We start from the raw sequence: 26844 nt of genomic DNA on the forward strand, positions 1-26844 counted from the left end.
CGTAGCTTATAGGTTTACTTAATTAGATTGCTTTGTTATATTGTAGCGAATTATTAATTTTAGTTATTAAAAACATTCTTTAGTGGTTAGTTGATACAAGAATATAAAATTCTGGCTAAATCTTACGGAAATAAACTCTGAATTTAAGTAATGTCTAAATCCATGTTTATTAAGTGGCATCCGTTAAAACGAAATTGCCTAACTGTTTTTAAAACGAACATTTGCACTTAATAAAAAGCAAAAATGAATCGTTGGAAAAATAATTGGAAAAATAGAGTTGTTAAATAACCCGCAAATTCGATAAACAAGTTATAGTTAAAAGCATTGGAACTTATTGTTAAAATAGGGAGGAAAAATACGCCAAAGCTTGACAGCAAATAAATAACAATTTCAAATCAACATCAAAAACTGTTTGTTTATAAAATTAAAGGTTAGCTTATGTGGATTTATCCAAAATCAGCTACAATATCCTCAAAACATAAAACAAATCAGCAAGATTTATCCTATAATTTGTTCATGTATAAAATGACCAACTTTGTGATTTACGAATTGCTCAACAGATTGTGAATAGTGTTTACATGTGTATATAGGTTTATTATTAGATATATTTGCATGGATTTTGGTTCAAGCCACGTTTATGCTGAATCTGCAGCGGAAAACGTAGACGACGATGTTTATTATTCAAGGTATTTAATACATTTTTTTATTATTTATTTATCCTCAATGTTTAAAGGTTGATTTCCCGACCAAACATAAAGTAACATAAGTTAATATCAGGGCATTACAATGGAAGAGCAGTGGGGATCGAACCCAAGACCTCATGTAGTGAAGTCAAGTGTTATAACCACCCCATCATGCTGCTGGCTTTATATTTTATATAAAGCAGTGTTATGTTAAATATTGATTTATCTATTATCACTTTTTTATATATTTGTTGTTTATTTTTTCGTAACAAAAAGTTTAATAATTTTAAATTTGTCAGCGAAATCTTACTATTTTACTAAGTCTATCCTATGTATGAAAACACTTGTTTTAAATAAATGTGTTTTATTTTACAGTGTACCAAAGGGTAGTTTGAATGAACAAGGTAACTTATTATCAATTTTTTTTAAATTTTATTAATCTATGTTTAACCAATTCCAATTTAAAAATATATGCTTTGACATAACATAATAATAACTGCAACACTTAATATTACAGAAAAAGTAAAACAGAATGAAACAATTGAACAAAACGGGAATGGGAATTTGGATCCAATTTATGAGGCAATCGAGGTTAAAGGAAAATCAAAAGTTAAAACCGACAGTTTTGTTTATGACGAAGTACCATTAGAGAACAAGTATATATACATACATTATTATTTGGGTTTTAATAATTTTTTATTATTGCTATCCTTTTGGGTAACTTACAAAAAAAAACAGGATTAAATGGGATCTAAGACCAGCAGCATAATGTAGTGGCCAGAACTCTTGGCTTTACTACATGAGGCCTTGGGTTTGATTCTTCCTGATGCTGTAGCGCCTTCAAGTAAGCCGTTATAACTGGTATGGGCTCCTGTTGAGCCAACACTTAATCAACAGCTTATAATTATTGGGCAGTTATAATCAATAAAATTTCAAACTGCTAAAGGCAACTTAAGACTGGGTCAGGGTAACTGTTGTTACTCTATGTTTAGGTTGTAAAGTCGATCCTATCTTATAAAGCATTTATGAATGTAAAAAAAGTATGAAATTGTATAAATAAATCTATCCAATGAAAGTGAAACTTATTTAAAATATATATTTAAATTTCTGGGTTTGGTGACCATGCCATAAAATAATTAAAATCTTTATGTAAACATTAATACTTTTGGCATGTTTTAAATCATTAAATTGATTTTGTCATTTTTTCCTGTCGCATTGTTGTAATATTAATTGTATATCGTATTTATTATTTACTTTTATCAATGTGCGAAAAACCAAAATAATAAAAAAAAAAAAAAAATCTATGTCATTCTTTAAATCTGTTTAATCAATGCTTTCCATTGTGTTCATTATATATAGCCTATTAATACACACCATTTTTTTTTCTTCTCTAAATTTGCATTTTTATTGTCTTAGCAATGGGTTTTACTCGGAAGTTCCTGTTGAAGGAAAAGCACTTGGACCAGAAGTTTTTTCTAAACCGACAATGTACAAAAATAAGGCTTCCTTATCAGACAAATTAAGAGAAGTAAAATATTTTATTTTTTTATTTATTTTGTATATCTTTATCCTCGATGTTGGAAAGTCCAATGCGCGACTAAAACATAGAGTAACATCAGTTACTCCGACCCAGTCTTGAGTTGCCATTGGCAGTTTGGGATATTATAGATTATAATTGCTTGATAATTATGCTGCTGATTAAGTGCTGGCTCAACAGGAGTTCGTACTGCTTATAGCACCTTATATACATTTACATAAAAATTTTTGTTATTAACTTGCTTTGTCGAATTTTGAGTTTGCTATTTTTAATATGCAGATTGATAAAAGTAATATTAAATTTATAATAAACATTACAATAATAAAAAAAAGACAAAATCAGATTGTTAATTTAAAACATATCATAAATGTTAATGCTTACAAAAATAATTTATATATAAATTATATAATGGCATGGTCACCAATCTCATTTAGATTTTATCTATATTTCTGCTTTATCCTAAAAATTTAAATGCCACTTAAATTTATCTGTTTTAAAACTGTAGTGCCACCGTTTTGCTATTTATAGACACTTAGAGCCTTCTTTTTCTATTTTTTTGTATTAGGCTTTGAAAAAACGCGATGCACAAATCAAGAATGGGCAGGAGTTGCAAACGACAGAGACAGAAACGGAAGAATACTTGGAAATTACTTCTAAAGAAGATACTCCTCCCCCGATTCCATCTCGGGATCTTATTAATAATTACCCAAGCGACGTTGGCACAATTTTAACCCCAGTTAAGGCTCCGCCTGCTAAACAACTAAAACCTAAAATGTCGAAAAGAGCAATTTCTATGGACAACGTCATCCCTGCCCTAGCTCCTCCTCCTTCTGTGCCAAGAAGGAGGACCCTCAAGAGTCAATCATCGGAAGACCAGTCATCTTTTTCATCCAAAACCAGCACAAACAGCTTGCCAGATTTAGAATATTTGGAAAGTGTGAGAAAGACAATACAAAATGTTTATCACATTCAACCAAACAAAACTGTTCACCCTATTCATTCAACCAAACAAAACTGTTCACCCTATCCTGTCGTTCCAGTTCTGTCTCAGGAATCTGATTTAAGTAAAACAAACCCATTCTCGGTTGAATACGAAGCCCCTGATGCAGCATGGGACTCTATCGATTACAAACCAAATATTCAACAACAGAAAATTTCTAAAGTTCATGAAAATGACCCAAACAATAACATACAAATCAATGCGTCTTCCAATCAGTTGTACCCCACTTTGCCCACCGACAGCGAATCACTCAGTTTATTTAGTGATGACATACCCCGACAAAGTCTAAATCCGACCGCGCCCAGTTTAACCCACACCATGGTAAGAAAAGACGCAGAATTTCTGCGCAAGCAGTTGCAGTCTTTAATTGACAGCGAGCGACAGCACTCTGATAATTCTAACCCTAATTCCCAGCGTGTTTTGAGTGACGGTAATATTAACACTGATGATGTAACTATGGTATGTGTTTTATTAATCTCACTAATTTACAATTTCTGTAGTATTAAAGCATGTCACTCATATACTTTGGCTGTGTATTAATTAAATTAAATTAGTTTTTATTTAATAGTGTGTTATTAATTTTTTTAAATTTACGATAAAAGTTTTGGGTCAAATTAAGTCGATTGTTATTACTAAAACTAAATACGTGCATGACTTGACTTGAACCGTTCTTAAAATACGCAACTTTTTAATTAAATTTTGAGTTTTTATTTTATCATCTTTGTATATTTCAAGATTTTTTAATTAATACTTTTTGGTAAATATTTAAAAAATTAAATAAAATTAAACTTATCTTAAATATGACTTGCCTATTTTTCTTTTTGGCTGTTGCAGGCACCAACCCTTTTAAAACCATCGGCACCGCATCTGTCCGAAAGCATGATAAGAAGAGACATTGTCGGTCGAAAACCGCTCCTTAAAAGGTTAGTTGTCCTTGAAACAATACAAACAACAGAATAACTAAGATGTTTGCCAAGTCACGAATTTTGTTTACAGTAGGGATGGGCTGAAATCCAAATTACTCGGATTCGACGAGCCCGAGTATTTTGTCGCGATACTCGACCGAGTCCGAGTACTCGGTTATGACGTCATTTAAACGTATATAACTGTTCACGAGAATCTTTCCCGAATAATTTTCAAACTGCAAAATTTGCCAAAAAACACGTACTTATGGATTATAAAAGGTTTAATGTTGGCAAAACTACTTACCGCTGATAGCAATATCATTTTAAGTCCAAACAAAAATGTTTAAGTCTCAAATTTATTATGCGTAAAATTTAGTAAAAAAAGTGTAGTAAAAAGTGTATTAGTTGCGCAATTGTTGCTTAGAAAACGTAATACAATTGAGAGTAGATTATAAATTATTAGAAAAAGGCAAACCTCGTGTTTTTTTATGTTTAGTAAATCGTATACGATCTTAAATGACAAATTATTACTCGGCGTCCGAGTACTAAAAAATGCTCGACGAGCACGAGTATTAAAATATGCTTAATACTCGGGCCGAGTACTCGGACTCGGATTCGATTGGCCCATCCCTAGTTTACAGTGTAAATATTTTTCTCTTTGCTTTGCGCGCCTAAAACAAAAAATAATGATATAAATAAATTCAGTGGTGACTTTTAGAGAACATGTGCACGTAGCAGCACTGGTGCCTATTCTCGGCGTACAGAAGTTGCACGCCCACCAAATTATAATTTAAATAAGTGTCGAATATATGTGGCATCCATAGAATATTCGCAAAATGTTGCATTTTTGGCATAAAAATTGTAACTTATATTCGCGATCTGAAAAAATTTCACGATAATAAATGCTTTAAGAGTCAAGTTGAACCTAATATGAGCACTTTAAATCCATTTTACTAGTTTTGGCACCCCTAATTTTATGTCAAATTTTTTTTGGATTGATGCCCATTGCTAGCAGTACATATTAACTTTAGCACTAGTGTTAAGCCAATTTTATTGTATTATTGGTAGGCTCTTAACATTAATAATGTCAGGTTCACTATTTTTAGAATAACATGTTTTGGTAAATAACTACTGAAGTAATCTATGTAACTTATAAATTTAATAAGAAACTGTTTATTTGTTTCTGAAAAGTGGTTTGTTGGTTTATTACTTAAAGAAGGGACAAAAGTTTATATAGCCGGGCTTTCCCTTTGTTTATAGTTTAGTTTCTGTTTGATCAACTTTTGCAGCTGTCTTGAAGTATTGGTTAGATACACTTTAAATTAATTCATATAATATTAGAAAAAAAGTAGTTGCACCATATATTTTTATTATTACCAAAATATTTTTTTTTCATATATATATGTAAATTTATCTATGTTTTTTGTATATATATTTATCCATGATGTGGGAAGGTCGACTTCACAACCTAAACATAGAGTAACAACTGTAATCTTGACTCATCTCGAGTTGCTTTTGGCAGTTTTGGATATTATTGATTGAAATATAATTTAAGCTGCTGATTAAGTGGTGGCTCAGCGGAAGTTCATACCTTTTATGGCGCCTTAAACAAGGGTGCTAGGGATTGATTTACGACCTCATGTAGTGTAGCGAGTGTTCTGACTACTACATCAGGCTTTTACTGTGAAAACTACTACATTTTAAAAAGTGCACACATAGTTACAATATTGACGAAAAAATGATTAATCGCTTTTAATAAATGTTTTAAACAAAACCAGTTTTTTATTCAGTGTTTCAACTTTTTTTTTTGATAGGTCAAATTCACAGGAGTCAGTTTACTCAACCGCTGATACAAATATTGTTTCGATTCAATTGAGCATTGTAAAACAAAACCAGTCCAGTTACTTCTGCGATGTCCAGCCAGAATTATGTTCAACCTGCAAGGGAGTGACCAACAACATGACAGTGGTATTTCCAAATTTTTTTATTAAAAAAATACAAAGTTTTGTTTGTGTGAAAATTTTCGAGGTTGATGTTTTGTTTTAAAAAAGCGGCAACCAGTAGTCTGATGTAGTAGTAAGAATACTTGACTTCACTACATGGGGTACTGCGTTTGATTCCCACTGTTCTCATGTTGAAGCACCCTTAAGTAAGGTGCTATAAATGGTATAAATTTCTGCTTGACCAAAAACTAATCAGCAGCATAATTACCGGGCAATTATAATTTAAATTATTCGAAACTACCAAAGGCAACTCGAAACTGGGTTGGGGTAACCGATGTTACTCTACGTTTAGGTTATAAAGTTGATCTTTCCGCATCAAGGATAAAAAAATGCTGGGCCAATTTAAGCAGAAGTTTTAATTAATTCAAATTTTTTTTTCAATGGCAGCGCTGGGTTTGTAAATTCTGCGGAGCAGCAAACAAGAGTGTCGGAATATCGAAAATTCCGGCGAATTCTGCCAAAGATGTAACATATATTTTACAGCCAGCTATAAATCGTACTTTTGTTGAAGATTTTTTGCTTGTTTTTTGTATTGACACTTCTGGCAGTATGTGCGTGACATCTAAGGTAAATAAATAATATTGTTTACAGTTTTGTTGTTTAGAAGTCTGGTATATTGGTCATAGCACCGGACATTGAGCAAAAAAAAAGGTCCGGCAACGTGGTGTAGTGGTAAGAACACTTGCTACACAACCATGAGGTTGTAGGGTTCAATTTCCACTGCTCTCATGCTGTAGCGCCCTTGAGTCAGAGACTGGGTTGGAGTAACTGATGTTACTCTATGTTTAGGTAGCGCATTCTACCTTCCCACATTAGAGATATATACAAAAAAAAATGCACACCCATCTTACATAAAAATTTACAAAAAAATTGAAAAAAACTTACATTTGAATTCATTTTTTTTTTGTAATTTTGATTGAATATATAATATAAGGTATACAAATAAACAAGGCAAAACGAAAGTGAAATGAAACTACTTAATAAATATACTACAATGCTAACCTTACTTAAAAATTAACTTTGTTTTATATTATAACTTTTAATTTTATTTTAAAGGTTGAAAATCAAGGTCAAAACACAATTTTTATTTCAAGATTGCAGGTCAGTTATTCGTATATTCTAACATATTCATTTAAATTTTAACTGTATATATTTGCCATTATCTCTTTACTTAAATATTCCTGTATATATAATTTATTAGTATTTGTAAATATGGCTTACACAATGACATAATAATACCAAAATATTTTAAGTATATGTATATCAGGGAACAAATAATGGGTCGCTATTCGCTAAAAGCGAATCGTTTATTAAAATCAGCGAATCGTTTTTTACAAATATATTAGAAATAATCAAATCAACCAAAAAAGGTTCAGGCAATAATAAAACTTTCGTGTGTATTTGTGTATTTTTACGATCTATTTTAAACCGGTTTTACACTATAATCCTGTGTAAGTGTAGGTTACTATAGGGCATTTAATAACAATAACTTTCTATGTTTTAGCAATGCATACATTTCGCTCCAGTTGAGTAGTTGCGCAATTTTTTTAATTTTTAAGCGTTACTTTGTATCCTGTATATTTTTTTTAAAACTTCAACGACTGACATTTTTTCCTTAAATATCATTACCGAAGCAATAAGTTATTTTAACAAATATTTGAGGAATAGTTTACTTTATTTTAATTTATAGTTACTTTATTTTAATTTTAGAGGGTACAGCAGGCGATATCTGATCAAATACGTAAGTTGGAAGTGACACGTCCTTATTGCAGGGTGGCTCTTATTACCTTTGGTAACAATGTAAGTGTAATTTTTTTGCGTCTGTAGTTTACATATATATATAGAGCACAGTTGTCAAATCCCTAAGCATGGGGCGGTCTTATTGACTGGCTTTAACAATGGCACAAAAACAAATAATATAAACTGTTAGCATGTGACTTTTGTTTTCAAATTACAAATTAAATAAGGAATAAATGGAAGTTGGAATTTAAAATCTTTGTCAAATAGAAAAAGTTCATTTTAAATTTTAAAGGTATAATTTTTTATAACCCTAACTGATTTGCAATTTTTTAAAATAAGTATAAAATGTTAAAATTAAAAAAAAAAAATTTGAAAAATTGAAAAATTAAAAATTTTGGTTGAAAGGTGGAACTATTAGGAGATGGTTCACCAACGCAGTATTTTTCACTCGGAGACATGGAATTGTTCGATTACGATTATGTTAGCTCAATTGGTCGTAACATTCCCCTTCCGGGTGTTATATCTAATACGAGGGCCCAGCTACATAAAACAATTGCAGGGTTAGTCAAATAAATTCAAATTAATACAATAATAAATGTGTTTTGTTAATGTCTTTTAATAGGGTTAACAGTAGTTTTATGCTGTTTCTGTTAATATTTTTACAAGCGATAGCTTTTTTTTTTTGGGTTCAATCCCCACTGAGCTCACGTTGTAGTGCCCTTGAGTAAGGCACTATAAACGGTACGAACTCCTGCTGAGCCAGCACTTAATCAGCAGCATAATTATCGGGCAATTATAATCTATAATATCCCAAACTGCCACAGGCAACTCGAGACTGGGTCCGAGTAACTGATGTTACTGTATGTTTAAGTCTCGCATTCGACTTTCCCACATCGAGGATAAAGATATATACAAAAAAAAATTGTTTAATAATTATTAGGAATTAATTTTTAGTAGATTAAAAAGATTAATTCTATTATTGGATAAGCAATGACTAAGTGCCCTTAATTTTAAATTTTCTGTTTCAATAATCTTTACATCCTGTTTTGTGCTAGGACTTATTTAAAGTAGTATAACTTTGTTGTCATGGGTGTAAACTAAGTTAGGTAATATAAAACCTATTTGCATCAGTTAGTTTCTAAAAATTGTAAGCTTTTATTATAGGTTTTCTTTTTTAAATACTTTATACATTTTTGGGGGTAATTTATAAGCGTGAATAAGATAATTTTCACTTTGTTAAAGATCATGACAAAGCATTTTTTTCTGTTTTGACAACAACAAAAGATATGTGTTATTATACCCTATTTACAACTAAGGGGGAATAGTAACACGCTATGGTTTGATATATATACTTCTACTTAGCTTTCATCATTATTGTTTTAGAATATTCGTAACAGAAATAATTTAAAAATTACAAATCGAATTTTTTAATGTTGCCTTACTTAATTTTTTTAATTTTTTTTTTGCAATTTGTTAAAATTATTTTTTTTATGGTAGGGTAAATTTTTGGGGAACAGCGCCAAATGTGTTTAGCAGAAAACGACAATGGTTAAAAATTTGTTTTAATAGAATTGCCATAATTTTTTTTTTTTAAGATTTGACCCTGTAATTTGTCATTTAATTTAAAATTAGCACTAGCAGTTTAATTTGCGAAATTTTCAACCACCATAAAACGATTGTAGTGAATATAAATAATTAAACTAACTGTAAAATCATTAAGTTGTGTTTTTTTTATAGCTGTGTTGTTTTTTAATGGTTTTCAGGGAACGAAATAACGGGTCGCTATTCGCTAAAAGCGAATCGTTTTTTAAAATTAGCGAATCGTTTTTTTACAAATATATTCGAATTAGCGAATCAACCAAAAAAGGTTCAGGCAGTGATAAAACTCTCGTGTATATTTTTACGATCTATTTTACACCGGTTTCACACTAATTTAATTACATCATCATAATCATGAGTAAATGTAGGTTACTATAAGGCATTTAATAACAAAAACTTTCCATGTTTTGGCAATGCGTAAATTTCGCTACCGAGGTCGTTCAGTTGTTGCGCAATTTTTTAAATGCATAACACAGCCTTAAAAGAATTAAAAATGTCTTGTTTTTCGTGCAAAATATTCTTAACCATTGTTTAACAATACGTTACGTTTTAAAAATGCCACGCAACGCGTCAAGTGTTACAAAAAAACGAAGATTATGACTTGAACCTAATAATTGCTCTAAAAATTCAACCTGATTTTTAGCGAATCGTTTTTTAAACGTTAATTCGTACCCTGGTTTTATGCATGAGTAGACCACAAAGTAATTAACTTACCTACATACCCTTTTCTGTAAATTGCACCGACAGCGTGTTGCAGTGGTAGGAACAGTTGCTACACCACACATAAGGTCATGGGTTTAATCCCCACTGATCTCTTGCTGTAACGCCCTTGAGTAAGACTCTATAAACGGTATGAAAAGAAAAAAAAAATTAATTATCTAATTTTTTGTTATGTTAATTTTTTTAAAACTCTTTATCCACAATGCGAAATCGTCGAATGCGCAATCTTAACATAGAGTAACAACAGTTACCTTGACCTAGTCTGAAGTTGCCTGTGACAGTTTGGGAAATTATAGATTATAATTGCCTGATAATTAAGCAGCTAATTAGCTGCTTTGTCAGCAGGATTTTATACCGTTTATAGCGCCTTACCCAAGGGCGCTAAAGGATGAAATTACTGGAGATCAAACCTAGGACCTCATGTAGTGTAGCAAGTGTTCCGACCACTACACCATGCTGCCAGTGTTTTTAATTCAATATTTAAAAAACATTTTTAGACTTTCACCTAAATAAGATATATTTTTTTATTCTATTAGGTTAAAGGAAAAGGGGGGGACAGCTCTGGGTCCAGCTTTACTTCTATCCACTGCACTTGCCTCACAAAGACCAGGGTCTCAGGTATTATTTTAAGCATTTTCTTAGTCCCAACTGTATTTACATATACTTTTGAATTACTGGACAATATTTTATTTACCGGCAGGGTTATGTAGTGGGCAGAACACTTGGCTTTACTACATGAGGTCATGGATTCAGTCCTCGCTGTTCTCATGCTGTAGCACTCTTGAGTAAGGCAATATAAACGGTATAAACTCCTGCTGAGTCAATACTTAATCAGCAGTTCAATTATCGGGCAAATAAAATTTATAATATCTCAAACTGTCAAAGGTAACTCGAGACATGAGTTGGGGTAACTGATGTTTTTCTATGTTAAGGTCGTCAAGTCAACCCTTTCACATCAAGGATAAATAAACATAGAAAAAAATATATATATAAATTTAAAAACACAGTTTTATTATTGTTTTTTTTTAGGTGATAGTATGTACAGATGGTAGGGCTAATGTTGGTATAGGTAGTTTGGAGTTGGAAGACGATTATCAAGTATGTCATCATTTTTATGATCAAACCTCCCAGCTGGCAGCACAACATGGGTATTTATATCATTTTTACAACTTTTTTAATGTTTTTTTATAAATGTTAAAAATCTAAACATTTTTATATCATAAATTGGCGTAAAAAATTAAATATAGCGTCGTTAATGCATTTAAGTCTTAAGTTTTTTTTTTATTACTGACAATGTTACGTAGTCTGTAGGTAATGTTTTTATTGCCATAAAACTCATAATAATTTTGTAATGTAAACCTTAAATCGTAAAGAAAGTTATTTTATGATTATTTTATGATGTTGATTTATTTAACAACACATAAATTTAAAAAAATCAAGACAACGTTTTTACTTTTGATATTGAAAGGCGATCTTTACACCTTGATCATAAAGTTATATTAATTACTTTGACCCAATCTTAAAATTTTTTTTAGTGTTTTTATATCCTTGAGGTGGACTTTATGACTTAAACATAGATTAATATTAGTTACCCCGACCCAGTTTTGAGTTTTGTTTGGCAGCTTGAAATATTATAGATTATAAAAACCGGCAGCGTGGTGTAGTGGTAAGAACACTTGCTCCACCACACATGAGGTCGTGGGTTCAATCCCCACTGCTGTCATGCTGTAGTGCCCTTGAGTGAGGTGCTCTAAACGGTATGAACTCCTGCTGAGCCAGCACTTATAATCAGCAGCATAATTTTTGGGCAATTAAAATCTATAATATCCCAAACTGCCACAGGCAACTCGAGACTGGGTCGAAGTAACTAATGTTACTCTATGTTTAAGTCGCGCATTTGACTTTCCCACATCGAGGATAAAGATATATACAAAAAAAATGCCTAATAATTAACCTGCCGATTAGGTGTTGGCTTATCAGGAGATTATACTGTTTATAGTGCCTTACTTAAGGGCACTACAGCATGAGAGTAGTGGGAATCGAACTCAGGACCTTATGTAGTGAAACCAAGTGTTCTGACTACTTCACCACAATGCTGTTAAAAATTTTCCATAATTAATAAATTTTTGTTACAGAGTTATTGTTTCAATTATGAGCATATCAGGAACAGATTGCAGACTGGTTGAACTGGGAAAAGTGGCCAATAAGACAGCAGGAAAGGTAATGTCAATATTTAAACTCAAGTTTGTTTGCTTTTTTCTATCATAAGGAAAGTGGTTTTGTTTGTAATAAGAATCGAAAAAAAAATTTAAAATATTTCTATTTAAAATTCTTATAACTGCATAACAGTGTTTTTTGTATTAGTTTTAACACACACTTCTTTAAAAAATTTTTTGCTTTTTAAAAATACAAAAACTGCAATTTCAAAAATGTTTATGATATTTTTGTGCTACTAAATTACAAAAGTTAACATTTTTTCGTTTGTATATCCACTTAACCGGCAGCATAGTGTAGTGTTCTGAACACTAAGCATCACCACATAAGGCCCCGAGTTTGATACCCACTGCTCTCATGCTGTAGCACTTTTGAGTAAGGCGCCATAAACAATATAAACTTCTGTCAAAACTTGATCAGCTTTTTTTTGTATATATTTTTATCCTCGATGTGGTAAAGTCGAATGCGTGACTTAAACATCAGTTACTCTGACCCAGTCTCGAGTTGCCTGTGGCAGTTTGGAATATTATAGATTATAATTGCCGGATAATTAAGCTGCTGATTAAGTGCTGGCTCAGCTGGAATTTGTACCGTTTATAGCGTGCCTTACTCAAGGGTGCTACAAAATAAGTTTAGTGGGGATTGAACCCACGAGCTCATGTGGGTGTAGCAAGTGTTCTTACTACTACACCGCGCTGCCGGCTTATAGTTATCAGGCAAATCTAAACCATAATATTTCAAAATAAGGAACTTAAGACTGGGTCAGGGTAACTGATGTTACTCTATGTTTAGGTCAAGAAGTCGAACTTTACGCAATATAGTAAATAAATACAAAAATAAAAATTTTATTTATAAATTTTTGTAATAAATTGCAGGTTAGTGTTGTTGAGGCAAGTAACATATCATCAGAATTTCAAGATATGTTGACTGATAAAGTTCTTGCCACGAACGTTAAGATAGGACTTGTGACTCATAAACAACTGTAAGTTTTACCTTTTTAACAAAAGTTTAGGTACAATTTTGTTTGGGTTTACGTTTATAACTAAAGTAGACATTTAAATGTCTAGGTGGTGTACTAGCCAAAACACTTGGCTTTACTACATAAGGTTGTAGGTTCGATCCCAACTGCTCCAATGCTGTTGCGCCCTTAAAAAAAACGCTATAAATTAACTTTTGCTGAGCCAGTGTTTAATCAGCAGCTTAATTTTTTGCAATAACAATCTATATTATTTCAAACTGCCAAAGGCAACTTAAGACTGGGTCGACGTAACCATTGTCATTCTATGTTTAGGTCATGAGATCGTCCTTCCCACATCAAGGATAAATAAATTTAAAAAAAAATTTAGAAAACATAAATTGTGATTATATATATTTTTATGTATGTAAGAAAAATAAATATTTGTTTTTTCATGGAAAATGCATATTAATAATAATATTAAACTACACCACACATGAGGTCGTGGTTTTAATCCCCACTGATCTCATGCTGTAGTGCCCTTGAGTAATAAACGGTATGAACTCCTGCTGAGCCAGCACTTAATCAGCAGTATAATTATCAGGCAGTTATAATCTATAATATCCCAAACTGCCACAGGCAACTTGAGACTGGGTTGGAGTAACTGATGTTACTCTATGTTTAAGTTGCACATTTGACTTTTCCACATCGAGGATAAAGATATATACAAAAAAAAACAGATTTTAAATTGCCGTCATAAGTTGGTATTAGGACAATCTAGTAGGAATAATAATAAAATATTTATTTATTGCTATAATAGAATAGCCTATTTAATATAGTAATATAACTTCTTTCTTTACAGATATGCTAAGTGTAAAAAAAACATAGCTTTAGGCTCAAAAATCCAATTAGTTATTGCATAGATACATTTAGAATTTGTTTTTTATTTTGTAGATATTTTAGCAAACAAGATGGGCCAGTTGCTAGTGAAATTGAAGAGTTTATTGGCAACATTACAAATGACAGTGAAGTTACTTTTAGATATGGAATTAAAAAAGATCCGGGTAAATATCCTAATATAAAATTATATAAAGAAAATTTCTAAACTTAACTTTAACTGGCAGCGTAGTAAAAACACTTGCTACACCACCATAAGGTCATGGGTTTAATCCCCACTGCTTTTATGCTTCAGCGCCCTTAAGTAAGGACCTATATGTCAAATACTTGAAATATATTAACCACCATAAGGTCATGGGTTTAATCCCCACTGCTTTCATGCTTCAGCGCCCTTAAGTAAGGACCTATATGTCAAATACTTGAAATATATTAACCACCATAAGGTCATGGGTTTAATCTCTATTAAACCTTACAAAAAAAATGGTAAATTAATTTTTGACTTATAAATAAGTTGTAAAAAAAAATTACTAAAAAGCTAAAGGATTTCTAAAAACAAAATGTGCTAATTTTTTTTATTAAAATCCTCGCTTAATAGACATAAACTGTTTTTTTAAGTCATAGGACTTCAATTAAAAAATACAGTTTAAATTTATGTTGTCTTTTCTTAAATTTTTCACAGTCTATTTTAACCCTTTTTTCACATTTTACTTTTAGTCCTTTTTTACGTGTATTTTTCTTGTCATCAGAAATGCAAAATGATAACGATGACTATTTTTTAACATTATATTTATTTACAATAAAACCCACTTTTTTAGAATACCAATTCAAAGCTCCCCCTAAAGAAGCCCCCTTCCAGTTAAAGATAGAATACAGAGGACTTGATGGTAGTACTTGTATGAGAGTCTTAACTCAAGTTAGACCGGTAACCGAAAATAAAGAACTGGCTGAATCCGAAATGAACATGGCAGTTATAGGTATATTTTTTATGTAGTGATTTATAGGCTATACTATTAATACATTATAAAGCTTAGTGAACAATTTTTATTTTATTTTTGTATTTATCATTATCCTCGATGTGGAAAGGTCGAACACGCAACCTAAACATAAAGTAACATCAGTTACTCCGACCCAGTCTCAAGTTGCCTGTAGCAGTTTTGGATATTATATAGATTATAATTGCCCGGTAATTATGCTGCAAATTAAGTGCTGGCTCAGCAGGAGTTTATACCAGTTATAGTGCCTTACCCAAGGGTGCTACAGCATGAGAACAGTGGGGATTGAACCCACGACCTCATGTGTGGTGTAGCAAGTGTTCTTACCACTACACCACAATATATATTCATGTCTAATTTATAGGCCTTTAAAATAAAAAAGGGAGTCGTTTGTGGTGCGTGTAAATTATTGCGGGCAGATATAAGTTTAGAGTTGTGACCGTATTATGATAATTAAAATTCCTATTTTAGAGTGGGCTTTTAACTTGTGTTCTATTATAACATATTTCGAAAAATTAAATTACCTTTGTCATTTTTTTTGTGTATTGTATTTTTTACAAGTCTATAGTCGACCTGCAAACTGCATTTTAATTGTCGTAATAAGGTTACAATTTTTAACTATTATTCACTTGCGATAATTTACCTGTGCACCACTATCGGTAGTTTTAATCAATTTAAGGGCCTTTATACTAGACAGAAATATTTATATTTTTTACTAAGCTTTATTATATACCGGCTGCGTGCTGTAGTGGTAAGAATACTTGCTACACCACACATAAGGTTGTGGGTTCAATCCCTACTGCTCCGCTCTAGTGCCCTTGAGTAATGCACTATAAACAAATGAAATGCTGCTGAGCCAACACTTAATCAGCAGCATAATTACTGTCCAATTACAATCTATAATATCCCAAACTGTTAAAGGCAACTTGAGACTTAGTCGTAGTAACTGATGTTACCCTATGTTTAGGTTGCGCATTCGACTTTCCCACATCGAGGATAAAGATATATACAAAAAAATTATATATATATCTTTATAAGAAATAACAAGCACATTTATATTGCTCTGTTATAGGTACATATGCAACCCAATCAGCTGCTAAATTAGCTTTGGAAGGTGAATTAGGATATGCCAAAGAGGTGACAGCTGCTCATAAACAACTACTTGTAAGAGGAAGGTAAGATCGCATTTTACTTTTTTTTAATATTTATATTTATCCTTTATTAATTGTGTTTTTAAAGTTAAATTGTGCTCATAGGCAGTGTGGTGTAGTGATAAAAACACTTGCTACATCACCATGAGGTTGTGGGTTCAATCCCCAATGCTCTCATGCTGTAGCACCCTTGAGTAAGGTGCTATAAAAGGTATAAACTCCTGCTGAGCCAGCACTTAATCTGCAGCATAATTACTGGGCAATTATAATCTTTATAATATCCAAAACTGCCACAGGCAGCTTGAGAATGGGTCGGGGTATCTGATGTTACTCTATATTTAGGTCGCGCATTTGACCTTCCGACATCGAGGATAAATATATACAAAAATAATAGTATACCACATATAATATATAAACAAAAAAAATAGTATACCAAATAGGTACCTTAATTTTTAAGCCAAATCTTTAGTTTAAGGCATTACAGTTAAGGGCATATTTTCTTTCATCCTCATCTTGTAAGTGACGACACTTTTGCTTGCCCTTGCTTTGCGTAACGATTTAAATGTTCAGTTTTTTGTTTTTTGTTTAAGTGTGTTTTATTATCATAATTGTTTTCTGCAAATTATATTTAATTTTTAGAATTCTATTTAAATAAGATTTTGAGCTTGTAACTAAGATTGCGGAAATAATTAATAAGTATATTTAAACTGAAAATAAACAAACACAACAATAGCATAAGCTAAAAACTGGATGAATTATTAACGCTTAAACTAGCAAATATTATTGCCTGTTTAAGATAGCTTCACTACCTGAGGTTATGGGTTCAATCCCCACTGCTTTAACTATTACTGTATTTATGTAAATGTTCTGTAAATAGCCTTGGTTTTAATTTTAAAATAATTTTTTAAATAAAATCTAGGAGTTTGAGATTGACGACAGGATCAATAATAAGTACTCGACAAAATGAAATGGTTTACGAAAGCGTTCAAAGTCAAATCGAGGAAATTGGAAATGAACTTTCTAAGGTAAGATAAAAAAAAATATTTAAAATTTTTTTTTTGTAAAATTTGTTATATAATAAAACAAGTTAACTAAATGTAGATAGCTTTAAAAAATAAGTATGTTATTTACATTATCAGATGGACTAAGTTGTATATTTTTACTGTATTCCCTGTGCTATTAAAATACATAGTTATAATTTTTTTTTTTGGGCAAAAATTTAGCATTAGTGAATGTAAAAATATTTTTTACAAAAAAACAGTTATCCTAACCCACTTTTGAGTTGGCTTTGGCAGTTTGAGATGTTTTTAATTTTAATTGCCTGTAATTTACCAACTGATTGGTTTTTAATGCTGCATTAGTTACCTTTTGAAAGCAATAGGACTCTAAATCTCAACTCTAAATCTCATGTAATAAAGACACATGTTCTGACTGGCAACAGGGTGTAGCTGTCAGAAAACATTAATTAACTACATGAGCCCTTGAGTTTAATCCCCACTGTTCTTATGCTGTAATGCTCTTTATTTAGGTGCTATAACTTGTATAAACTCCAGCTAAGTCAACAGCTTTTAATTACCAGGCGAATATAAATCTATAAAATCCCAAACTGCCAAAGTCAACTTGGGACTGGCCTGGGTAACTGAAGTTTCTCTATGTTAAGGTCGTGAAGTCGACTTTTTCACATTAAGCATAAGTAACTGTGAAAAAACGCTGCACCACCAGTTGGGTTAGTTAAATGTTTTTTTCTCCAGGCTGACTCCTCCCAATCAAGCTCAGTCGATGACCTCTCCTTAAATGATCCCGAACCCATTCAGGAGGATGAATATGAGGTGGTTGGAAACTCCTCCTCTTCCGCTGTGAGTTCAATTTTCCGTCCTAATTTGTCTGATTTGTTTTTTTAATTTTAAATTTTTTTATTTGTTGTGATTTTTGTGCTATTTTGATGGAAATTTTTTTACCCCAGCCTGCCCCTGCCTTGCCTCCACGAAGTTATCCCACAAATTCCCAATTTACTAACAAAAATACCGCCACTGGAGGAGCCCCACAGACAGCAAAACAGTCCGGTATCGGAATGATGACAATGGAAAATGTATTGTCCAAACTTCCTTCCATACCGAAGACGACCTTAAAAAGAAAAAAGGTTGGTTTTAATTTTTTTTTTTGATTTTTTTTTTTTTTTGTGTATATCTTTATCCTTGTTGTGGGAAGGTTGAATGTGCGACCTAAACATGGAGTAACAACTGTTACCCCACCCCATTCTCGAGTTGCCTGTGGCAGTTTGGGATATTATAGATTGTAATTGCCCGGTAATTATGCTGCTGATTAAGTGCTGGCTCAGCAGAAGTTCATATCGTTTATAGCGCCTTACTCAAGGGCGCTACAGCATGAGATCTGTAGGGATTGAACCCACGACCTCATGTGTGGTGTAGCAAGTGTTCTTACCACTACGTCACGTTGCCAGTTAAGGTGATAGATTTTTTGTATTTTAATTTAGAAAGGGTGTGCAGTTAAATATAATCGCTATACCACACTAAAGTAAATGATATTTATATATTTGTCAATGTTATATATATAATTTATAAACTAGCAGCGTGGTGTAATGGTAAGAACAGTTGCTACACCACTATGAAGTCATTGGTTCAATCCCCATTGGTCCCATGCTTTAGTGCCCTTGAGTAAGATGCTATAAACGGTATGAACTCCTGCTAAGCCACCACTTAATCAGCAGCATAATTGCCAGGCAATTATAATCTATATAATATCCCAAACTGCTAAAAGGCAACTTGTGACTGGGTTGGAGTAAGTGTTGTTACTCTATGTTTAAATCGCCCATTCGACCTTCCTACATCGAGGATAAATGTATATATACAAAAAAAAACTAAAAAAATTGGATTTTGTGGTGCAATGAAATACTAAATTAGTAGGGAGGGCTTTTAATTATTACAATAAATGTTTTTTTTTTGTGTTTAATAACCTAAAAATTAAACATATATATAAAATAGGTATGGTCTAGCAAGCTCTATTACATATGAGTAACTGCTAAATTGGTATTTTTGTATTTATTTATCCTTAATGTGGGAAGGTCGACTTCATGACCTAAACATAGAGTAACATCTGTTACCCCGACCCAGTTCTAAGTTGCCTTTGGCAGTTTCGGTTATTATAGTTGATAATTGCTTAATAATTAAGCTGCTGATTAAGTATTGGCTTAACAAAAGTTTATACTGTTCAGGGAACGAAATAACGGGTCGCTATTCGCTAAAAGCGAATCGTTTTTTAAAATTAGCGAATCGTTTTTTACAAATATATTAGAAATAGCGAATCAACCAAAAAAGGTTAAGGCAATATTCAAACTTCGTGTGTATTTGTGTATTTTTACGATCTATTTTAAACCGGTTTAGACTAATTTAATTACATCAACATAATCCTGCGTAAATGTAGGTTACTATAGGGCATTTAATAACAAAAAGTTTCCATGTTTGGCAATGCGTAAATTTTGCTTCCGAGTTCGTTTAGTTGTTGCGCAATTTTTTAAATATATAACATAGCTTTAAAGTAATCAAAATTGTTTCGTTTTTGTGCGAAAAATTCTTAACGATTGTTTAACAATACGTTACATTTTAAAAATGCCACGCAACTCGTCAAGTGTTACAAAAAAACGAAGATTGTGACTTGAACTTAATAATTGCTCTAAAAATGCGACTTCATTTTTAGCGAATCGTTTTTTAAACGTTAATTCGTACCTTGCTGTTGAAATGACCTTACTCAAGGGCGCTACAGCTTGAGAGCAGAGGGGTTTGAACTCAGGACCTTACGTAGTCAAGTGTTTTTACCACTACACCACGCTGCCGGTACTATTAGTTCTTGTTTTTTTAATTTATTTTCTAACAGAATAAGAAAAAGAAAGCGATGCAGTACAAAGACGCTACAGCTGAGAAAATGTTCTCTTTTTCCAAAGCGACTAGTCGCCACATGCAATTAGCTCCTGGCATGTAAACAAACACATTTTTGCACAAGTCTTGTTTTCAAAACAAAAAGCGATATTTAAAAAAAAAAATATATATATATTTTGTAATTTTACTAAAATTTAATATTTAATTGTTACTTATATCGTATATTATATCTAAGTTCAACGGTTTACTTTAATTGTGTAATTTTTGTTTTATTTTTAGTAATATAATATGTTAACTTAAGCCTTTATTTTCTTTTTGATGCAACATTTACTGCTAGTTTCAAGATCATTCTTTTAAAATATCTCTTTTTTTCAATATTTATTTATCCTTGATGTGGGAAGCTCGATTTCACGACCTAAACATAAAGTAACATCCCTTAGTACGACCCAGTCTCAAGTTGCCTTTAGTAGTAAGGATATTATAGATTATATTTGCCCAATAATTTAGCTGCTGATTAAGTGTTTGCTCAGCAGGAGTTCATACCGTTTATACCCCTTCACTCAAGTGCGCTACAGCAAGAGAGCAGTGGGGATCAAACTCTAGACATAAATAGTCTTTTTTTCAATAGCATTTTTTTTCCCATTCAACCTAGCTTTTATTTTTAACTTGAAATTAATATATTATATGAACGTTGTCTATTTTAAGATATCACTTTGTACATATATTTTTTTCTTCTATTTTACGGGTGGTTTACATTTTTAATTTCTCCTATTTTTTTAGAATATTTTTTAATCACATTGTTTGCTATGAAAATGAAATTTTTTACTTTTTTTTTTAATTAAACACGTTTTTTTTGCACGAATATACTCGCTACACAAACTTTAAAGGGTTCTTCAATAAATTTGTACTTTTTAACTGATACTTTGTACTAACTTTTTTTACCACTTTTTTGATTAATTTTTACTATTGAAACACACTTGCACAAATCAATTTGGGTTATTTTTTCATAAATTATTTTTTAGTTTTTTAGAATATTTTTCTTCTGTCGATTGTTCATTCGTCCCGAAAAAACGTTTACTCTTTATGTTTGTATGTTATTTCTTTTTTATTTGGGAAGAAAAAAATTTTTGTTTGGTGCAAAAATTTCTGTAAAATGTGATGGTATGTTTAATTTTAATAATCGTAACGAAACATAAACTCTATCTAAATTTCAATTTTGCTATGCTGTTTGTGATTATTTTTGCTATGTTCTGTTTTACTTGTGGTCACTAGGTATCTCTTTTCTAATTTAATAAGTTTATTCCTAATTGTTCAATATCATATTGTTATACAGACATCGTATTTGAATCACTTCGAGTAGACCGTGAAAGTAAAAGAACTAATTATAAAGATCATCAAATAATAATAGCTCGTATATATATTTATCCTCGATGTGGAAAAGTCGAATGTGCGACTTAATCATAGAGTAACATCAGTTACTCCAACCAAGTCCCGAGTTGCCTTTAGCAGTTTGGGATGTTATAGATTAAAATTGCCCGATAGTTATACTGCTGATTAAGTAAGTGCTAGCTCAGCAGGAGTTTGTACCGTTTATAACGCATTACTCAAGGGCGCTACAGCATAAAATAAGTGGGGATTGAACCCACGACCTCATGTGTGGTGTAGGAAGTGTTTTTACCACTACACGACGCTGCTGGTTTTAATTTATAGAGAATAAAGGTTTAGCTGTCTTGAAGCAGTATGTAGATATAGATTTAAACAAGTTGTAAATGTATTACAAAATTTAACCAGGATCGTAAAGGTAAAGAGCTCGTTTTAGAGCCGTAAGCTACAAGTATATGTTTTTAAATCATTCTCCGAAAAACGTTTACTCAATTAAAAATACTTAAAAGGTAACAACTGTCTTATATAATATGGCTAAATTTTGCTTTTTATGCTAAGTTTGTTTTCTGCAAAAAAATTTAAAAAAAAGTACAACAAAGGGCAAAATAAAAATATTTTCCTATGTCTGCCAGCATGTGAACTCACGACGTGACGTCGTGCGTCACGTGACTCGCGAGCGTAGGGATTTTCCCCGTTTACAATATTTACCTTCAAATCCCGATATCTCAAAAATATTTGACCAATTTTTAAAAAAATGGTATCCTCGTGCACGTTGGAAAAATTTCAACATAATTTATAAAGAAACTCTGCGACACCTACTGAAAGAAACCTTAAGCAGGTGCATTTAAACTAAAGTAAACCAAAGTCTTCAGCCCAAGGTAATTTAACTTTTAGCGTCGTGTTAATTAGGAAAAACGCGCTTTTCCAAAATGCACGCTGTTATCTGAAACAGTCAGTAAGCGTCGAATTGATCAAGCCTGTCTTGACAACTGTGTAACCGTATAAGTAAGAGTTTATATTCAACTAGCTTTAAAAATGGTTGAAAAATCTAAAGATTTGAAACTAAAAATCAGCAAAATATAAACTGAGAATGTTTATATAAGGTTGGCATGTGCTGTGTTATGGTGAAGCACATGAACTTGATCGTAAGTAAAAGTGTTAATTGAAAAATAGCAGAGAATAGATGAAAACAAATCAATCACCGACGCCTTAGTATAAACGGTAAACTATGTAGTGTGAACGGTAAACTATGTAGTGTGAACGGTAAACTATGTACTGGTACTGTAAGTATAAACTTTTCTCGCATTGCCTTATAAGGGCCTTATCTTTGTTTTAGTCAATACGTAGAAGGGCACATTTCATTTGTATCTTTTAACTGGCTTGTCATATTGGCTTGCTTATACTTTTTTTTGTATATATTTTTATCCTCGATGTGGGAAAGTCGAATGCGCGACTTAAACATAGAGTAACATTAGTTACTCCGACCCAGTCTCGAGTTGCCTGTGGCAGTTTAGGATATTATAGATTATAATTGCCCGATAATTATGCTGCTGATTAAGTGCTGGCTCAGCAGGAGTTCATACCGTTTATAGCACCTTACTCAAGGGCGCTACAGCATGATCAGTAGGGATGGAACCAATGGCATCATGTGTGGTGTAGCAAGTGTTCTTACCACTACACCAAGCTGCCGGTTTCTTTATTTAATTATTTAGTGTTTTGTTTAATTGTGTTTTAATATATTAACTGTTTTCTGTAAATAATTTATACTTAACTTTTGATTGTATTTAAACAAGAATGTTGCTATAATGGGTAAGATTATTAACAAAAAATTGAACTGCAAATGTACAATCATTACCATACTAACTCCATTACGAAAGGACAATAGTTAATGCCTTTAAAATGCAAAACATTGTATTCTAAGGCTGACAGCCAAACAAAATCTTTTCCAAAACAATGTGTTAAAAACTTACTGTTATGAAGGTTGAATTATACGTCACTGCCCACCGTTTACCACACGTGAGATGTCAAGAAATGCCCGAACCAGCGGGAAAGCTATTCACCGTTCGGATGTAACGAATTTGGAAGGCAATACAAGAATTTGTAAGCATTGTTTGATTTATTTTGTGTAAAATTGCGCGTTTAACATTTTTTTAAAGCAATTTATTGAGGTAAACATAAATGATGTAGTGGTTACTATATATATATATATACAAGATTATGTTGTGTAAGTAGGGCCAATCGTTAAGTGTAAATACAGCGTATTATAATATTAACTTTATGCAAAAATCATGATTAATTTATTAGCCAATTTCAGTCAAATTTTATATGCTATGTAAGCTCTGTTAAGCGTTGCTTATTTCAGCATTTATTAGGTTTTAAATTAGTAATTCGTAGTCGTATTTTATGTATTTATCGTGAGCTAGTTAAACAAAAGTTTTCAAACTTATCTAGTAAAAAGATAGCAGAAAAAGTATGATTTTTGCAATATATATATACGCGAAGATCGTTTTAGCAGTATAGCTGAATAAGTCGTATGGTTTACTAATAAATTTTATATATTTTTATTAGGTATTAGAGCTAGTGTTTTTGTTTTAATATTTAATTGTTTATTTCCTTATTTTATATATATATATTGTCTGTATTGGGTAATGGTCCTCGTCCGGTATTTCTTGTTAAGTAGCCTTATAAATATCTATTATTGTTTGTATTAGGAACTGTTTTTTGGGCGTTTTTATGCCGACAGTAGTTGCTTATATGAAAGAAGTGCCAATACTTAACATTTTAAAGAAAGTTGATCATACGTTTTTTAATATTAATTTTTAAAAGATGTAAAAGTTTCTGTAGTTGGTATAGTTGTGTTTTTATTAATTATTTAAAAATATATTGACAAAATTTAGACCGCCAGTGGGAGATAGTTCAAGCTAACGTCAAAAAAGTTATGTTAGTTTTAAAAATAAGCGGTTATGATAAAAAACTGCTAGCTAAAAGGTTTGGAGTTCGAGCCCCTTTAATGTTAGATTATTTGCTTCTGAGCTTTGCGTGAATAGCCTAATACATTTTTAATGGAACACTTCTTTCAAATAAAGTTTATAAAACCTATAACCTTAAGAAGAAAAACAGTATATAAATTTAATAAATTGTGTTCAAATATTTAAAAAAAAAAAATCAAAAAAATTTAAATTTTATTTTTTTGCATATTAAACAAACAAAACGCCTTAAAAAAAATTGACTTAATTGTTGATCATATTTTTACTAAAAGTAATAAACCTGTAAAGGTTATATTTTTGAAACCAACTTATATTTTAAGGTAGTGTTTTTTTTTGTATATATCTTTATTCTCAATGTGGGAAAGTCGAATGCGCGACTTAAACATAGACTAACATCAGTTACTTCGACCCAGTCTCGAGTTGCCTGTGGCAGTTTGGGATATTATAAATTATAATTGCTCGATTATTATACTGCTGATTAAGTGCTGGCTCGGCAGGAGTTTTTACCGTTTATAGCGCCTTACTCAAAGGCGCTACAGCATGATATCAGTGGGGATTGAACCCACGATCGCATGTGTGGTATAGCAAGTGTTCTTACCACTACACCACGCTGCCGGTGTTATTTATATAATGCTTTACTTAAACCAAAAAAATTTTTAGGTTAATTTAAGTCAATATTTTTCTTTTTAAATTTGGTGTATTTTTGTATGCGAATATGTTTAGAATTGTATTTTAGTCCGTGGCATTTTTAAACTTTACCTTAATATTTTCCGCACCAATAATTTTCGCTGTTATATAGCTTATGTTAAATAAGTCTGAAACCCAATATTCTTACTAAGGCTTGTTGGGATATCAGCGAAAAAACCATCAATGCGTATAACAATGCTAATGTTGTTGATACGGTACTTCGCGGTTTAGTTCTTTTGTTAAAAAACAAATTCTTATTAAAGCTTGCATTAAATGTGTTCAATAGCAATCGGATAGCATAACCAACTTGTGTTTTTATTCTTTACATGTTTTGTATAGGCCTGTTAATTTTAATTTTTTCAAATCTGTTGGTTGTGAGATATTTGCACATATGCTCTTTTTTGCACATTTTTAAAGTTTAGAGAAAATCGAACCATAAGTTGTTACCAATTGTTTCAATCTAAGTAAACTAACCCTAACTTGGTCCAGTTTTAGTCAAGAACTCTGTATTTTTTTTTGTATATATCTTTAACCTCGATGTGGGAAAGTCGAATGCGCGGCTTAAACATAGAGTAACATAAGTTACTCCGACCCAGTCTCGAGTTGCCTTTAGTAGTAAGGATGTTATAGATTATATTTGCCCAATAATTATACTGTTAATTAAGTGCTGGCTTAGCAGGAGTTTATACCGTTTATAGCGCCTTACTCAAGGGCGCTACAGCATGAGATCAGTGGGGATTGAACCCACGACCTCATGTGTGGTGTAACAAGTGTTCTTATCACTACACCACGCTGCCGGTTTTATTAACGTTGCGACCATATTCAATTAGAATCATTACCAATATTATATAACAATACATAATAAGTTAAGTAACTTTATTGCGCAAAAACTAAGTCAAGTCAGGTACTAAATAAAAAAAAAAGTAAACAACTTAATAACAGTATTGCGAAATAAAAATGAAAAGGTCGCCCGCAAAAACCCAAAAAGATTTTTACACACGTGACGTAAAGATGCGTTACATTACTTAAAAAGGGCAGAAACTTTGTAATTTTATGATATGTAAAATATTTGTATATTTGCTTGAATTATTTATTTTGTTTTTAACATAATTTACATTTTTTTTTAAATTCAACCTAACTGAACCTTTGAATGGCTAATTTATTATGTAAATGTATCACGGATGACGATAGTTTTCGCTTGATTACCTAACTTAACTTCTATTCCGATTCGAACTTTATATAAATTTTAATCAAAGTTGAATTGAGATCTTCTTTTAAAGTTCAAAATAGAATGCTATCTAAAATAACATGTTACGCCTATTGGCGAATGTAGGTTTTGAAATTCAATCAAGCGATATTCAATACATTTTAAAACTTTCGTAGGTAGCACCAAAGTTATTTTTGTGTAGTTTGTTGTATTAAAAAAATGATACTTTATTTTAAAAAATACGTTATTACAAAAAATAATTTATCAGGTCAATTTTTTTGGCAATTTTAA

General features: G+C 31.6%; 1 protein-coding gene across 2 annotated transcripts; it reads left to right on the top strand.

Moving 5' to 3' along the window:
• The first annotated feature begins 560 nt into the window (after positions 1–560).
• LOC145754735 (uncharacterized) lies at positions 561–21619 on the top strand. 2 transcript variants are annotated; one of them, XM_082570841.1, is made up of 22 exons: positions 561–686; positions 1059–1087; positions 1201–1339; positions 2100–2211; positions 2786–3679; positions 4055–4143; positions 5940–6093; positions 6516–6695; positions 7185–7229; positions 7839–7928; positions 8274–8428; positions 10724–10805; positions 11217–11335; positions 12323–12407; positions 13277–13383; positions 14311–14420; positions 15069–15227; positions 16318–16420; positions 17316–17421; positions 18148–18252; positions 18360–18536; positions 20288–21619. In XM_082570841.1, the coding sequence occupies exons 1-22, from the start codon at positions 613–615 to the stop codon at positions 20390–20392; spliced, it is 3219 nt and encodes a 1072-aa protein (XP_082426967.1). In that variant the 5' UTR covers positions 561–612; the 3' UTR covers positions 20393–21619. The 2 variants fall into 2 exon arrangements, with proteins under 2 accessions (XP_082426967.1, XP_082426968.1); XM_082570842.1 differs by having other exon boundaries at positions 2786–3541.
• Positions 21620–26844: the final 5225 nt, after the last annotated feature.

The sequence above is a fragment of the Corella eumyota genome, chromosome 6 (assembly GCF_963082875.1).
Source record: "Corella eumyota chromosome 6, kaCorEumy4.1, whole genome shotgun sequence".
Lineage (NCBI taxonomy): Eukaryota > Metazoa > Chordata > Ascidiacea > Phlebobranchia > Corellidae > Corella > Corella eumyota.

Excerpts from the sequence above, each read along its gene's own strand:
- LOC145754735 (XM_082570841.1), top strand. The coding sequence starts at position 613 with ATGGATTTTGGTTCAAGCCACGTTTATGCTGAATCTGCAGCGGAAAAC. Across the intron at positions 1,340-2,099 it reads GAAGTACCATTAGAGAACAA|CAATGGGTTTTACTCGGAAG; the intron begins GTATATATACAT and ends TTATTGTCTTAG. Across the intron at positions 17,422-18,147 it reads TTGGAAATGAACTTTCTAAG|GCTGACTCCTCCCAATCAAG; the intron begins GTAAGATAAAAA and ends TTTTTTCTCCAG.